Source organism: Stegastes partitus, unplaced genomic scaffold (genome assembly GCF_000690725.1).
Source record: "Stegastes partitus isolate 25-593 unplaced genomic scaffold, Stegastes_partitus-1.0.2 Scaffold204, whole genome shotgun sequence".
NCBI lineage: Eukaryota > Metazoa > Chordata > Actinopteri > Pomacentridae > Stegastes > Stegastes partitus.
The window spans coordinates 229,711-245,749 of NW_007577935.1; the positions used below are offsets into that span (position 1 = coordinate 229,711).

At 38.6% G+C, this 16,039-nt stretch overlaps 1 protein-coding gene across 3 annotated transcripts in view; it reads left to right on the forward strand.

Moving 5' to 3' along the window:
• The window catches only part of ncam1b (neural cell adhesion molecule 1b), a 77,878-nt gene that overhangs the window by 36,902 nt on the left and 24,937 nt on the right, over positions 1-16,039 (forward strand). For all 3 annotated transcript variants that reach the window (XM_008280630.1, XM_008280631.1, XM_008280632.1), the window contains exons 4-8: positions 1,016-1,159; positions 3,874-4,011; positions 4,403-4,520; positions 7,264-7,424; positions 9,500-9,642. In XM_008280630.1, coding sequence (XP_008278852.1) covers positions 1,016-1,159; positions 3,874-4,011; positions 4,403-4,520; positions 7,264-7,424; positions 9,500-9,642 — 704 coding nt within the window. The remainder of the gene's footprint in view (positions 1-1,015; positions 1,160-3,873; positions 4,012-4,402; positions 4,521-7,263; positions 7,425-9,499; positions 9,643-16,039) is intronic.

Here is a 16,039-nt window from a genome sequence, read left to right on the forward strand (position 1 = left end):
GAGGGCTGCTTAATGATCCTGTCTGTTGTGCCGTTCTTTTGAGTAATGGGTTTTATTTTCCATGAATGCCAAGCATCAGCGAATGTCCATCAGAGATGGAGTCCTTTTCCAAATAAAACTTTTTTGTTATTTCAATGCCTATCTTTGGTCTTTATTAGAAGTGGTCACCCATGTAGACATTGAAGTCAATGTACACTACTTTGTACAGTATTGTACAAAATAACATTGCAGCTTTATTTTATGGTCTGAAGTTTCACATTAAGCAAGCTAATAGTCATAGCAGTTATACACATTAACTTCTGCCATCAATAGGAAAGGACAGCAGCAGCAGTTTGCATACGAATTGCAATGTCACCTCCTACAAAGAAAATAAAGGATAACATACTGGATACTGGAATATCATTACTTGTGCCCCCTGCAGGCAATGAGTTTTACAGGAGCAGATTTTGCATTAAAACTTTTACCGATCGTTTCAAGAAATGAGCTGCACAATGTGGCTACAAATGGCATCATATGTTAAGCCTTGATGAGACAGCTTTATAGCCGGGAAGCTGAATGCGATTCTGGAATTTGTGCCCTAAGTCAAGTCTGTAAGGTAACGGTAGCACTTCATTCTATGGCGCATATAGCCCTCCAGCAAATTCCATTAGCCAATCAGTTTAAGAAATGGCTGCAGATTGCTTCAGTTCTGGTAACTTAAACCGTCAGTGCAGTCAGGGAGCCTGTTTAGAATGATAATAAGCCTTCGCTTGTGAAAGGTGTCCAGACATGGATTTTTGGTTTGTTGAAAAGTGTGGTAATTGATAAATGTTTCAAGCACTCTTCCAGTTTGACCATTTTTAGCTGTGAAAATGAATTATTGGAATAGAAATGACTGTTGTCATGTAGGGAATGATTTTAGAACAAATGCTTAAGAAATGTAGTGAATTAAAGTTTATTCCTAACCAACAAGTGTGTTTTGATGAGACTCATTATATCACTGAGTGAAAAATGTTTATTACTTGTTTCATTACAGAAAAAATTACCTTCACAAATGCACCCTCACCCCAAGAGTTTACTGAAGGGGACAATGCCAACATCATTTGTGATGTCGTCAGCTCACCTCTACCCACCGTCCTCTGGAAATATAAAGGCACGAAAATACAGATGGAAAAAGATGGTAAGGTGTCTCTGAACTACATGGGATTTCTGTTTCAGGTGATTTGGTTGTTGGCTGCTGTTAACTGAAATTAAAAATTCTATTAAATTGTACCAGCTCTCAATCATTGCAATATTTCGTAGTTGACAGTAAAGTATATCCTCTTACAACAGATATTTCAGAAACACTATATAGAAAATACAGGGACTAAAGTAGAAACTCAAAGCAACAAAAGGGAATGCCTTTGCCTGCATTCACTGACACACAACTTAGAAAGCCTGTCATCACTGAAACAAAATTAAGAACACCTGTCATTACAGTTTGCCAGATTGCATGAACATACTTATAAAAACAACCTGTGAATGCCAGCGCTTTCTCAATTTTGAATCTATGGCTGTGTCTACCTGCGTGTTGGCACCATTGCTTCAGATGGAAAAGAGTTGCCAGAGGAGCTGGAAAATCTGACAGGGAGATTTCACAAACACGTGAATGGACACAGGGAGATCACAGACCATAGTAATGATCCATAGTAACGCAAATTAGATCAGCAGTAGCCGTCCTCCTTAAATGACATCACAGACAGCGTGCTACTCTCACTATCTGCCTCTGAAAAACAGACGGGCAAGTGTTTGAGACTTGGCACAGGGGTTATCAATGAAAATCTGAGTTTCTGTGACAGCTCACATAGTGTTAAGAACATTGCACCTCGATGGACAGTGTCCAAGAGAGACACCCTTGCTTGTTGTTGAATACAAAACTGTAGGATTACATTTAGTTAAAAGACATGAAAATAAGTATGATGCATATTGGAAGCACATTGAGCTGAGACAAAGACAAATTTGTTTGGTTCAGATGGAGTCCAGCATGTTTGGCATCAAGCTGGCCAGTACTACCACAGTGAATGCATATTCCTGGCAGTGAAGCACAGGGGTGGGCTTATGATGATATGTGGCTGTATGAGTGCAAAAGCTGTTAGGGAGATGACACTGATAGATGGCATCACCAAAATACTGGCTGACAGGATAACTCACAGTCTGAAGAAGCTTGGCAGAGGAGGAACATTGCAGCATGATAACGATCCAAAGCACACTGCCAAAAATCACACAAGAGTTTCTAAACAAGAAACCAGTGAAAACTATGACCTGGCCAAGTATGACGCCTGACTTGAATCCAATCGAACACCTTTGGGGTATTTTAAAGAGAAAGATAGAGCTACGCAATCCCTACAGCCAGGAGCAGCTGGAAAAAATAGTCTTGGTAGCATTTGTCAAAACATCTTTACAGACCTTTATGGACACTGGTGCCCTCCATGCAGAGGATTAGTGGTTATTAAAAATACAGTTGGACATATGAAATATTGAAAAAAAATATTAGTAACGACAAACTTTTGTTGCATTGAGTTCCTACTGTGCATGTATTTTTAATATTGTAAATCTTAATTGTTCAGTTTTACTTTTACAGTAAAAGAGTAAAGAGTAAATAACCCTATTGTTCAAGTCAAAGTGGTACAGTTATTAAAAGGTGTTAAAATTTTGAATCATTTGATGTTTAACTGATATTACACAAATGTGTTCTCACTTCTTTTGTAAGACGTTTCGATAATTGTATTCAGTTTGAGCTGTAGTTTGTACAACACTGTCCCTAAATCTGTATGAAATCAAGTCTGTTCCAAAGATTGGTATTTCTTTTTTGTTTGTAAGTTTGTAAGTCAGGGGAGTGCGTCAATGCTTCCAAACTTTAGTGTGTAAGACATAATCAAGATGTAACTCGGAGCAATTTTACTACCGTATTACAGTTTGGTAGAGTTAAAAAAGAGTCAAGAGCCAAAACAGAGAATAAAAACCTAAAGTCTGGCCTAAAAGGCTAAATGTAAACCTTAGTAATTTATTTTAACACTGGTCATCATAGACTACATATTTAAAATTAAAGCACACACAGGCACCCAAAGACAAGCAACGTAATAATATATATGCAGATTTACCATTGTTAGAGGCTTGAAATTGCTTATGCCCTGTTTTTGTTGCCATTCTTCTCTGGGGTTTACCCTGAGCTTTGAAAGGAAGAAATTAATTTGGTTTTGAATTTAAAAATACAATTGACTCTCTGTTATTCACCCTTGACACTGAGCAATATAATAATGTGTATGGTAGTGTTGGTATTGCTCACTGGAAAATAATAACACGGGCTCATGTGTGGGTTGTAATAGTATTTTGGATTATTACATGATTAAATTTATTCGGCTCACATTTCATCTCAAACTGAAGGGGTTCATGTGGGCTCGGGCCATATTCCTCTTATTTTGGAGCTGCTGGAAGGAGTGTTGGATGTACTGAAATGAATTTCATAAAGTGGAAATAACATCTAAAATATGAGCCCCGAAAAAAGACAGTTGTTTTTCCACTAGCATTATCCGTATGACTAACACAAATATTGCATACAGGGAGCTACATCTAATGGAGATAAAGCTCTATCAGATCTGTTTTTCAGATGATAATGGTGCAGTTACATCAGTTACTAAGACATCAGTGTTAAAATGTATATGTTTAATTAAAGTAAATCTTTTTTTGGTCAATTAATTCCGCCAAGAGTTTTCTTTATTTATTGTGCTGATTCACAAGCTTGTTAGCACACCAGCTGTTTATCATTAAATAGTTAGGCAGTGCTGTTGTAAACCTGTTGTGTGTGTATATATATATGCACACCTGATAATGCATTTTTCTTATGTTTCTTTTCAGTTCGGTTTAGGGTACTGAGCAACAATCACCTTCAGATTCGTGGCATAAAGAAGACAGATGAGGGCTTGTATACTTGCGAGGGTCGCCTCATGGCCCGCGGCGAGATTGATCTGCGTGTCATCAAGGTCGTTGTGAATGGTTAGCAACCCTTTCTCCCTCACAATATTTCCTCTTCCTTTTTGTTCCTGCGCGCATGTTTTTGTGTGGCAGGTGTCCCATGACGCTTAAATAAGCCGTAGATCCTGAGAGGCGGCCAGGCTCAGCATCAATGTGGAAACAGTTGCCCAGAGCAACCGTGTATCAAAGATGTTCCATGCTAATGAAGTCTGTTTCCTGCAACTTCTGAGCCCAGCAAATGAGTGTGCCTAAAATAAGTGCTCTGAATTTGTCACTGCTTCCCTTTCAGTTATTCCGTCTGCTGTCTATCTTTGTACCTATATGGCCATCTGCCTATATATATATATGTATGTCTGCCTATTTTATTTTTTTTCTTTCTGTTTCATTATTTATATATCTCTTTGCATCTCAGTGCTCCCGACCATCAGGATATGGCAGTCAGAGGTAAATGCCACAGCAGATGTTGGGCAGCCCACCATGTTGACTTGTGCTGTTGATGGCTATCCTGAACCCATGGTGACGTGGACAAGGTATAACTCAGCTAGCAAGTGGAGAGTTGAAAGCTTTCAGCATTTTCAGTAGCACTTGTCAGATAACAGTGCATAACACTAATAATTAATTACTTAAGTAGCCTACAGTTAGCCAGGACATGTGATTATAGTCCTTAAGCTAATAATACAGCAAGTTGTCATTTGTGACAACTTACAAAAAGCCATTATTGACCAGTTGAGATAATTTATTTTATTGTAAGTAACTTAAAGCTTTTTAAAGTTTAAACTTGAATATATAAGCTAAATGCTAACATCAGTTCGCTAACATGTCCAAAATGGCAATGCTAATGCACTGATGTTTAATGGAATAATGCTTACCACATTCAACATCTTATTTTGACCTGTTCATGTGCTAGTATGCTAATTTTCAATACACACAAAATATAGTTGAGGCTTGTAGGAATGTCATTAGTTTTGCACGTGTGTGGTCAAATTTAAGTTTTGACTAAAGTTATTACATTTCATTCTGAGGGTGACATTAACCCATCTACCAACTTCCATGGCAGTCCATCCCATAGTTGTTGAGACATTTCATTCTGAACCAAAACAAAATTCCATCTGAATCAATCAAATAGTTAAAGCCCATCGTGTAGGATTTAGGGGGATCTATTTGCAGAAGTGAAATGTGAAATGTTCATGACTATGTTATCATTAGTGTATAATCACCTGTAGCTACGAATAAAATACAAATGAGCCCTTCATATCTGCAGACATGTTTCTACAGAAGCCCAGAATGGTCAAACCAAACAGTACCTTGCACTTTCTGGTCTACAGTCGAAGATTAAAAGCTAATTCTATCTCACAATCTGTCTATACGTCTAGACTAAAAAAAAAAAGTATTATTAATAATATAGTAGTAATATTTATGTCCTATATGAAAGCTATGAGCTACAATTTACTAAATAACTAACTGAATAACTAAATACCATTTCTAAATATGTACCTAACCTACTGAAGTAGCTACTGACACCTACAGGCCACCGTATGTTCTCCTACATATCTGGAAAAGGGAAAACTGAGAGAAGGATATTCATTTTTGTTGCCATCTGCAACTTTCCTGCTCGATGCCCTCGTATACAATGGTGCCTAAAAACATTTCAGTCTAAACTGATTTGAATGGTGGAATATCTGACTGGCAGATCCATAGAACCCTGTCGCTAGTATGGCTAAAATTTTCACTTGGTAACGCCGGTTTTTGCAAACAGCGCAAATGGTTGTTGACACATAGCGTCAGTGGAGGTAAAAGTTGGCAGGAACAGACTAATGAGGTATTGCCAATCAAAAATAATAAACTGTATTTATACAAACCAGATATCAGCTAGATCCCCAATGAAAGAAGCAAACATTTCCTCTACACTTCCAGATTTTTTCCATCAACTGTTTTTTTCTTTTTCTTTCCTCAAGTGGCTTATTTTACAGCAATTATTGTCTCCAACCTAAGCGGTTATATGTAATCATGACACTCATTATAGCCTATTATGTTTCCCTGTTATGTAGGTTTTATTAATGTTCTATAACACAGCAGGGTTGCATGACAAATGTAATGTTACTCACCATTAGTAACCTGCTGTTTAAATAGGCTACTGCATTATTTATATAATAATGTAAATAATGCAAACAGTATTACATAAAGATGTGAAGTAAAGGTTTTAGCAGAAACAGAAGACATAGGATACCTTTTGGAAGATAAACATTATAGCCCACTGGTTCAGATTGTTGTCAGAGATACGCTGTATGCTCATGCTTTATTGGACTGAATATTCATGAGGTTTGCTTGCCAGTTGGCTTTTACAGGTGGGTATTGCAATAGTCACATTTAAAAAATTCATCCAGCAACACACCCACATCAGGAATGTTATTAGGTGTATGCCTCGGTATGCCGCAGTCAAATTGATGCTAGGAGTGTCGGTGCACTGTTGTATCTGCATGGAAGATACTCTAGTTTATTAGCGATATTCGACTAGCTGATTTATTCATTGCAATAGGACACTTAATCACAGGGTATCAAAGGTGCATGTAAACCGTGAAACCTGAAGACCAGCATGTCAACAATAGCCACATTATTCAGTGTATCTGAATACAGCCATTGATAGGCTCCTGCTTTGTTAAGCTGTTCCTGTTCGTCTTGTTTCCAAGACAGCAGTTAACTCTGTCGACAACTTAGAATCGGGGTCAAAAAGTGCAAATGGCCCAGGAGCTACTGTTTCCTTTAGATGTGTGTGTTTTTGTAGTCGTGCAGTTACAGAGCACCTGCAGCTTGCTGAAAAATGTATTGAAACACAAAAAAGTGATCACAGTCAGTCGTGTCAGAGGCCAGAAACATTATCTCCTTTACATGGCTGGCAATGGTGACAAGCAATTTATGCTCCACTTTGATGAAATTAGAATAAATGAGGCATTTTTGTTCAAATTGGCTGTAAACATCAAATGTCAAAAGGCTTGCAAAAGAAAAACATTATCACACTCATTTAACAAAAACATTTTCTGCTCTGAGATTCTCAGCTCTCACCTCTTCTTCACCTCTTTTTTTTCCCATCACTGCACACTTGTACTCTTTCACTTGATCTTTTTCACTTTGTCCTTCAGGGATGTAGAAAGAAACTTCTGCATATTTTCTAAAGACCGAGGGATCATAGTTTTAAAGAAAATCTTGTAACATGGCGTAGCTGAGAAATGGGGTTTGATAGATGGATATGGTGCTTAACGCTCGCTTTTTCTACAGGAATGAAGTGGACCTCGAGGCAGGAGAGAAGTACAGTTTTAATGAAGATGGCTCAGAAATGACGATAATGGATGTTACCAAACTGGATGAGGGAGAATACACCTGCATTGCCAAGAACAAGGCTGGGGAAGCAGAGCAGGAACTCAGTCTGAGAGTGTTCGGTAAGGCACAATGATTTATATACAGACGTGAACTAAAGTGGCAATATGAAATGATCCAAGTGTGTGGGAATGAGGTATATGAGTATGTAGGTGGGGGAAGAACAATAGTATGGTTTTGTGTCTGTTTTTCGAAGGGATACAAGATAAGGTGTTGTTTCGGTGTGGGTTGTGATTGTTTCATGTAGGGATGGAGCTTAAGGATTTAGAGAACAGGCCAAGTGGGATGAGCTCAGCTGAACTCTTTGAAGTTTTTTCTTTGTTTTTACCCACTAGGTTGTTCTCGTCTTTATTTTGCCATGTCACAACAGCCATAATTTCAATCCCAATCTTAGTGTCAGTGTGTGCAGTTATGTCAATTGAATTATAGACTGGGTTAGCTTGTGCAGTTCATTTTCCTGAACAAAATAAGTAGCCAAGGTGGGGTTCTTTAGAGCTCGATGGATAAACCATTACCTTAAAATTACCCAAGACAGCTTTCAGACTCTGTTGTTTACCTCATTATCGCAAAGATTTTCCTCACAAAGCTCTGGTTACCTGACATCAATGTGGAAAAATCTGCAATTGCATATTTCATTACAAGCATCAGCTACTGCATGTGGAAACTGTAAACATGTCCTGAGTCATTTAATGTTAAGTACCTGTCAAAACCGTGCTGTGATATTTATAGCATAATAGAGCTGGGCAGTGCACACCATTAAACTCAGCTTCAAATGTAAGTACTTCTATGTCTCTAACAATAAATATTAATGACTAAATAAGCCATAATCATAGTTGATGCTGCAAAAAACGAACATAGGTACTATTTGTCAAGCATTTAACGCTAAAAACACCGGCTTTATCCAGGTTCTCTTTGTGCGATTTTTCATCAGTTTGCTTGACAGTGTAGCATCTGTAGCAGGAAAACCTCACAAATTTCATCTGATTTGGGCTCAGATGTTGTTAACGGAAGTATGAGACGACAGCTGAACCTCATCCACTTCAAACCAGTAAGACGATCACAGATAAAAACACTAAATTGGTTATTTTCATATGAAATAACCAGAACCGGTCTATCTTTAGAAGAAGATTTTGTGTTCATGTTCACCGTCAAAGTGAGAATCATGATTGAGAAAAAGGCTTTCAGAGCCTCTAAATAGGGTTGTATTGAAATTAGTCAAGAAAATAGCTTGAGCACTGAATACCTTGAATGCAGAAAATAGCTGTAGTAGCTGCAAGGTTCAGGCGAGAATTCATTTGATTGTGTTGTTTCAAGGTCGTCTTGCTCACAATGTATTCTATATCCTAATTTCCAGTGTTTCAATGACAAACAGAGGATTGGAATGGATTAAGGTTTACATTGCTGATGCAATCTATTAAAAAAATATCTGCTCTGATTCCAATCCTACTGATTGACTTTTGACATCCATCCCTGGAATATAAATACTTACACGCTGAAGTGCCTAATGTAGACATAACAAAATGACAACACAGCCGTTCCTTTGTTCATCTATGTGTGGAGAAAACACAACTTTAAAACAAAGTTGCAGTGGTTTCCTTGTGCTATATATTACAAATTATGTACACGATACTGAATAGATTTACATTTATTAAATGCATTGCTTAATCCCTTGCATTCATCCTTCATGGAAGAATAAGATGAGAGCACAGTGATACTCAGCCACATGCGTCAGAAGTAGCACTTCAATTTGCTTCGCTCTGCTCATGTCACTTCTGCGGCACCCTGCTGCGCTTTCAGGTTACCCCAGGTGTACTGTAACTTGACAGTTCCCTCAAATGTAAACAAATATGAAGGCCAGCTCCTTTGAGATAGTCTAAATAAATTATTACATGAATAACGTCTGGATCCACACACGGTTATCACAACTTTACTGCTGCTGGGACTGGGAAAGCTTAAATGCAGTTTTGCTGCCATAAAAATCCCCCTCACCTGTCAACTACTGATCCTCATCCTCCCTTTGAACTCATCCCAAATCCACAGACTTGCTCTTTTACTTATTGTTCTTGTGCTGCCAAACCACCTGGCTGTCTTGTTATGCCAGAGCAGTTGTGATGACTTTGGCTTTTGTGCTTTACAGTCAAACCCAAGATCACATACATCGTAAACCAGAGCACTTCAGAGATGGAGGAGCAGGTAACTCTAACTTGTGAGGCATCAGGAGATCCGACTCCCACCATCAGCTGGAGCTACGGCGATCACGTGTTCACTGAGGGAGAGCAGGTAACATAATAAAGGCAGCGTGGATGACGGTAGAAGCAAATCCTTGAGGGCTGGTCTTCTGCATACATTAGTCCTCCTGGAATTAATGAATTATACCTGGCTTAAAGATGTTCTCTATGTCCCAGGTGTATACGATGCATAAATTCTAAACTCTTTTAAGCAACTTGTACACAGTGGAGAAATTTCAGAATTACACTGGGGAAAAAATAAAGATGGCAGTATATTGTTTCTGGTGACAGCTCAGAAAATAATCCTTAGAAAGATTGATTTTCCTTGCAGTTAGCAATGCGTCTAGATTGCGAACTGCAATGATGTATTTCTACAGTTGCAGTTTGCCTAACCTGTCCTCTGTGTACAAAATGAAAAAGTGAATTCCTTGCTTACTAACTTCTTTATTGTATACTTTATAATGCATTTGTATGTAATGAGGAATTGGGGCACACTGAGTTGTAACCACCAGGGAGGACCTGCAGGACACCGGAGTCTCAAGGAGAAGAATTGAATACCTTTAACCTAAATTCAAGTGGCATATTGATTATGTGCAGGTGGGGGACTTGTGCCATTTCACTGCAAAACGCCCTCAAGAAGGTCTATGTACCGCTGATTATTTACCCCAAATTAGCAGTTCCTTTGAGATGGCCCAGAGGATCTCATGTAATTAGCACAGTGATACTCAGTCAGTAATATGGAGTACACTCAGATTTGACTTGATTTTTTTTTTTTTTTCTCGAAATGTCAAGAAAATCATCACCAGAAACCCAATTATAGCATTCCCAAAATAGGCATGCAAATTAAAGCAATAATTAAACTTCGCCTGCTTCTTATTGTATTTGCTGGAGCACTTGAATGATCAAGTGTTTGTTTAGCATTTTCAATCACTATTGCCATTATTCTGCTCATGCCAGTGATTGAAAAGTTTTCTATACTAAAGTGTTTTACTAGTGGATATTTTGCTGCCATCTTTTAAATTTGTTTTGGCATTGCGATGGTTAAGAGCAAGCTTTTTTTTAAATTTGTTTTTTTTTTTTATCTTCCATTACATCCTGATACTCCTGTATGTTTCCAGTAATATCTTCTACATTATTCCATGTGCAAACCATCAAAAACAGTGAATACCTGGTTGGTATTCTCGTACATCTGTTGCCCACATGGCCTGGTTCTTCTAGGTCTTGGTGTCTTGCTACAGTTGAGAGGTAATGAGGGGGAAAATGCTTCAGAGATATACTTTTAGTTCATAGAGAAATTCTGGAGCCAGTCCATTACATGCGCTACATTTTCTTCCTACAGGCACATCTAAACAGGATCTATCAGGTATGAAATCCGCGTGGCACAGAAATGTACTGGAGTAGTGGTGTAAAGTATGCCTCCAGATATGACAAAAACTCCCACTGAAATCAAATCATCCCTTTTTATTGAAAATTTCCCAGCTGCTTCTTGAAAACCCCAAGGAATGATCTCATCAGAGTTCATGAAATTGATTTGACTGCTGCATGCTTGCCAAATATAGCCTGAAAACTTCACTGATCTTATCTCCTGAGATCAGATGAAAATTTGGTTAATAACATAATAAAAGGGAAACACCATTTCTGTGTCGCTGTTGCCCGATCATTTCAAACTTTCCATCACAGCATGAGGTTGCCTGGATTCAAGCCCAGCTCAGTCTGTCTGTCATCTCCATAATACTGTAGATTGTCTAACATTTATGTCAGTATCACTTAAAAATCGAGGGTAAACAGTGCTCCACCTAAAGTCTATCTTTTGAGTATCAAACACTTGTCCCTTGCAGACAACAATGAAAATATGTGTGTTTGAAACAAAGTGCTCATGGAGAAGTGGATTGTGCTGCACGAAGAGGCCTAAAGGGTATTTTGTCATCCCTGACAACTGGTCACTATTGGATGATTCCAGCTGATATGAATCCAAGCAGACTGCAGCTACTGTTCTCCATGAACACGGACGCATAAACTGTCTACAGCCACCTGTCAAGCCTACAGACTGTTTGATATTTAAAAATACATTTTGAGTGGAGCCTCGCTCACAAGTGCAAAACACACTACCACCATATGACGCACGTCACGACAGGCCTGTTTTTTTTTTCCTTCTCTGTAACTCCAAACACCCACAGTGGAACGGCACACACGGACGCACCGCCTAGTAACAGTTTACACCTCAGTCCTATTATTCAGTGTCCCGTGAGAAACAGCACTTTTTTCTTTTTTTTTTTGTGGAAACACGTCTCCAAACTGCTGTACCTTCTTCTGTTAGTGACAGGTCAGCTTGTTTTGTGGTCTTGAAGCTGTCATAATGGATGAAGAGAACCATATTTAGTGGGGTAGAATAACACTCCACGCCCCACAGTCGCACCATTATGTGACATAAAAGACAATGCCTGGCAAGCTATGCTGTAGGTGTGAAGACTCACTGCAGGTGGGGGACTGGGAAATACATAACAGACAGCCTTTGTGTTACTAACAAAAACCAGGAAACTACAATATGCATTATGCACCATTTTTGCACTGTGTCGTCGCTGGAGTGCCGCAGCAATGGCATGTCACGTGACGCATGTCATGTTCCGCACAGCTGTGCAGTGGTGGCAGTGTGTTTTGTGCTGTAGTCTACTCTGTGATCTGTGGCATCTTTTCACAGCTGTCTTCAAAGAAATGATTAGCAGCCTTACTGAATCACATAGATGAAGATTGCTTAGAGTTTCCTTTTTTAGTTTTGATGATCAGCGAGGAAGACGATTTCAATAAATGGATGAGGATACGGCTGCTAATTGTTTAAGTGTCTTGTTTCATTTGTTCATCAGATGTCCGTCCATCATGCTATCTGTAATCATCACAACAGCTGTATTTCATCTAGGATCAGTGTGATAAATGTACCATTCATTTGGGGGTGAACATGGTGAATTGAGAAACTTGAAAGGATGCAAAGGGAAGCATTTTTTAAATTAATACATTTATGTGAGATTTCTGATTGATCAGAAAACCAGTACAGCTCTGTATTCTGTCTTGTTAGATGTGTAGTGGTGATGAATAGACAGAATTAATTAGACATTTTTTAAAACATTTTTGTCAGTTCTCTGCCTCCCTATGGTACCAAGTGCTTTTCATTTCTTATTGAATAGCATTAGCTTGATCAAGCTTGATCAACTGTACATCAAATGCATAGTTTTTTTTAATGCAGAACCCTCTGATCATTTAAAGATTAGTGTTATTTATATACTCACACATACTGTACCAGTGACCTTTACATTAAGTTTATCTGGCATTATCTTATTGTAAGAGACCGCGGACTTGGAGGAATACACTGACATTTTGGTAAATAAGCAATTTTATCAGCTTTGCTGCGCACTAAGGCTATGAATAACACTTTCAACACAACTGTTAATTGAGTATTCCGCTTTATACAGTGGATTGATTAATATTTTGTATTCGAGAGAAGCTATAAGTAGTTTTTATGGTTCAATGCTCAGTCCAAATATAACAAGAATACTTACTTTAAGAAAACCAAGTGTTTAAAGGCATTTGTGTATGTTTATGTTGTTTTGGTTTGCTTCCAGCTAGAATACAGCCTGGAAGAACCCTTTAAACGTGTCTGTTTTGGGGTTATTAAAGGTGCCCTGTGGAGTAAACAAACACAGTTTCTGTTTACATTGAGTGCTGGCCACCAAAACATACTGTGTTTTACCTGGGGGTCTCACAGATATGTTTCCTTCTTTATAAAATACTGGCAAAGCTGATTTTTCTGAAAACTTTCAAACCTGTATTGTTTACATCCATATTTATTTGGTAGTTGTTTTCTTTCTTTTTGCATTTGTTGCCATGTTTTTACCACTTGTGGATCGGCGCAGTCGTGTGAAACCATTAACAGGGATTTCTATTGCATTACCTGCATTCCCATGTATGTGTCGTCATGCGCATGCATGAGGACAAAAAATGTGGACCACATGTGTATAAACATTGGCACAAGGGCTCTTCACAGGTCTCACAATTTGAGCTCGAACCCCAAATAGCTTGGAAATGTACTAACCAGAACCAAACCATATGAGAACTGAGAAATGCAGGACATGGACGCAGCTGTGAGCCACAGACCCAGTTGGCAACGATTTCACAGCTGATTGCTATTTACAAGTTAATGCTAGTTTTCAAGTTGTCAAAACAAAACTATATGTCTTATCTAATGGGATGCTTGTAGCTATCCCCCCTCCATGCCTGGCTATAATGCATATCATCCATCCTCCTTAAAGTTGGTAAAAAAACATTTAGGTTTTCTATTATTCCTGTCTGGCTGACTGACGCAGCATGTCTAATCCACTCATTATTTCAGCTTATAAATCCACTTGCTGTCACGCTGATGGACGACAAAAGCGCCTCATTTAGCTTCGTTGCATCTGAAGGATAACTTATAACTTCACGTAACGTGTCTGACCTTTTGAACTATTATACCAAAGTCTTATTGCTAATTTTAGTATTTGTAATGTGTTATCAAGTTTCATCATCAGATCCGCTCTGGTATTGCACATAATGTTACATAAACCTGGAACCTGTGGTAACAGACTGAGATTTGACTCAGCTGACCTCATAAAATGTGGATCCAAACCCGTTTGTGTGCCGGGTCTAGAGTCCAAGAAATAGGATGAACCTACTAAGACCTCTGCGCGGTGCTGTTAGTGGTCAGAAACTCCACAGGGTACCGTTAAGCTAACATTTACACATTTATAGAATTGAACCTCTCAGTCACTTTACTCTTTCAGTAGAATGACTCCTGGATATGTGAGAGTAAAAAGAAGAGAGAGCCTAGGGGTCATGATTTTAATTACATTTCACCTTTTATGTGAAAACTGTGATCGTTACGATGCAGCAGATGGTGGGAGCTGAATAGCAGCGCAGCATACTGAACTGCTGTACAATGTTTGAGCAAAAAGGATCAGGAATGGTAAATACTTTTAGATACAGTTTTTCAATCAACTCAGAAACAAAGACATTCTATGTTTAGTCCGATATATTCTGCGACAGATTAGCCATTCATTGTCTTGTTTGATGCTTTCAGAAGTCTTTGTCTGGCTTCATTTGACTCCGTTCCCATTACTGTGGTCCTGGGTTTTAAAGGTTAACTCGAGGAGAAACTAATTCATCCTGAATAACCTCCCACGCCGGGTCTTAAGTGTTGTCAAACAAAAGCGTTGTCCGATAACCGCGAGTAAAGGGGAGCACAATGTGAGGATTGAGGAAGCTTACTGTATCACACAATACAAAACTACAGTCCTGTACATGAAAAAGACGGGATAAAAGGAGCGTGTTCAAAAAAAACCCCGTTGTAGACTTGTGGGCGTATGCCTGCTTAGAGCTACGTTTAAAATTCAAATGGGTGCTTATCTGGGGATAGTTTTGTTTTTGTTTACACAGCTATTAAAGTTAAACATTTATATATTTATTTTCCAAACTTTCATCAACTTTACATGTGGTTTGTGGTTCTTTCGGTCCTTTGAATGCATTCTCTCCAAGTCGCTGTAGATAAGTGTCTGTTTATTAACTGAAAATGTAAATGAACTATTTATCCATGCTTTGTACATTATCTACATAATGAATGTTTTGCTTATTCCAATACATATTAAACATTCCGCTTGATGTCGAATTTTCAAGCCGTAATTATCTGAAAATATTCCGAACTATACACAAGGAAGATGTAGTGGAAAAAGGACTAATTATAAAACTTAAAAGCACATTAATAATGTGTGGTTGATTTGGGCGGTGGCATTTTATGTCTGTAATCCGTGTGTTTTTGTAACAAATTCAAGTTTAAGGACGTTAATCTGTTTCTAAGGCCCGCGCTATCTAACATTCCGATTGCCAGTTAGGAGTTAAAGACTCGAGTAAAGAAATGTGTGATTATTGTGTAATGAGATGCTTAAAGAAAATTTGTAATTAATGTTGTGTGGCGGCGGTGCAGGCAGGGCATCTCAAACAGAGGAATGCTTCAAGTGCTACGTGCCAGTGCAGAGAGAGCACTGTTTTCTCCGAGCACAAAAGGCTGTTCATTCACGGCACGCTTGCTAGTTCAGAGTGATGTAAGGGTGTCCACACTAAAATGCCAGTCAGTTTTTTTTTTCTTCTCTCCTCTGATGCACTGGAAAGGCTCCAAGGCTCAGCAGATAATGACACAGGACAGAATATATGCATAATCAGGAGTTTTCAGTCTGACGTCACCCAGCGAACGTAACACTGCCAGGGCTGTGCATTTTTATGTGTTTAGTCTATTTGTCTTAGTATGTCTGCCTTTTCTCTCCATTGCCCTCTTCACGCTGACATTACAATTCATGTCAGCACTAAGAGCGGGGATAATTTTCTACAGAAGGGAATAACAATGGGCTGGAAAAATGATAAGTCCCAAGGGA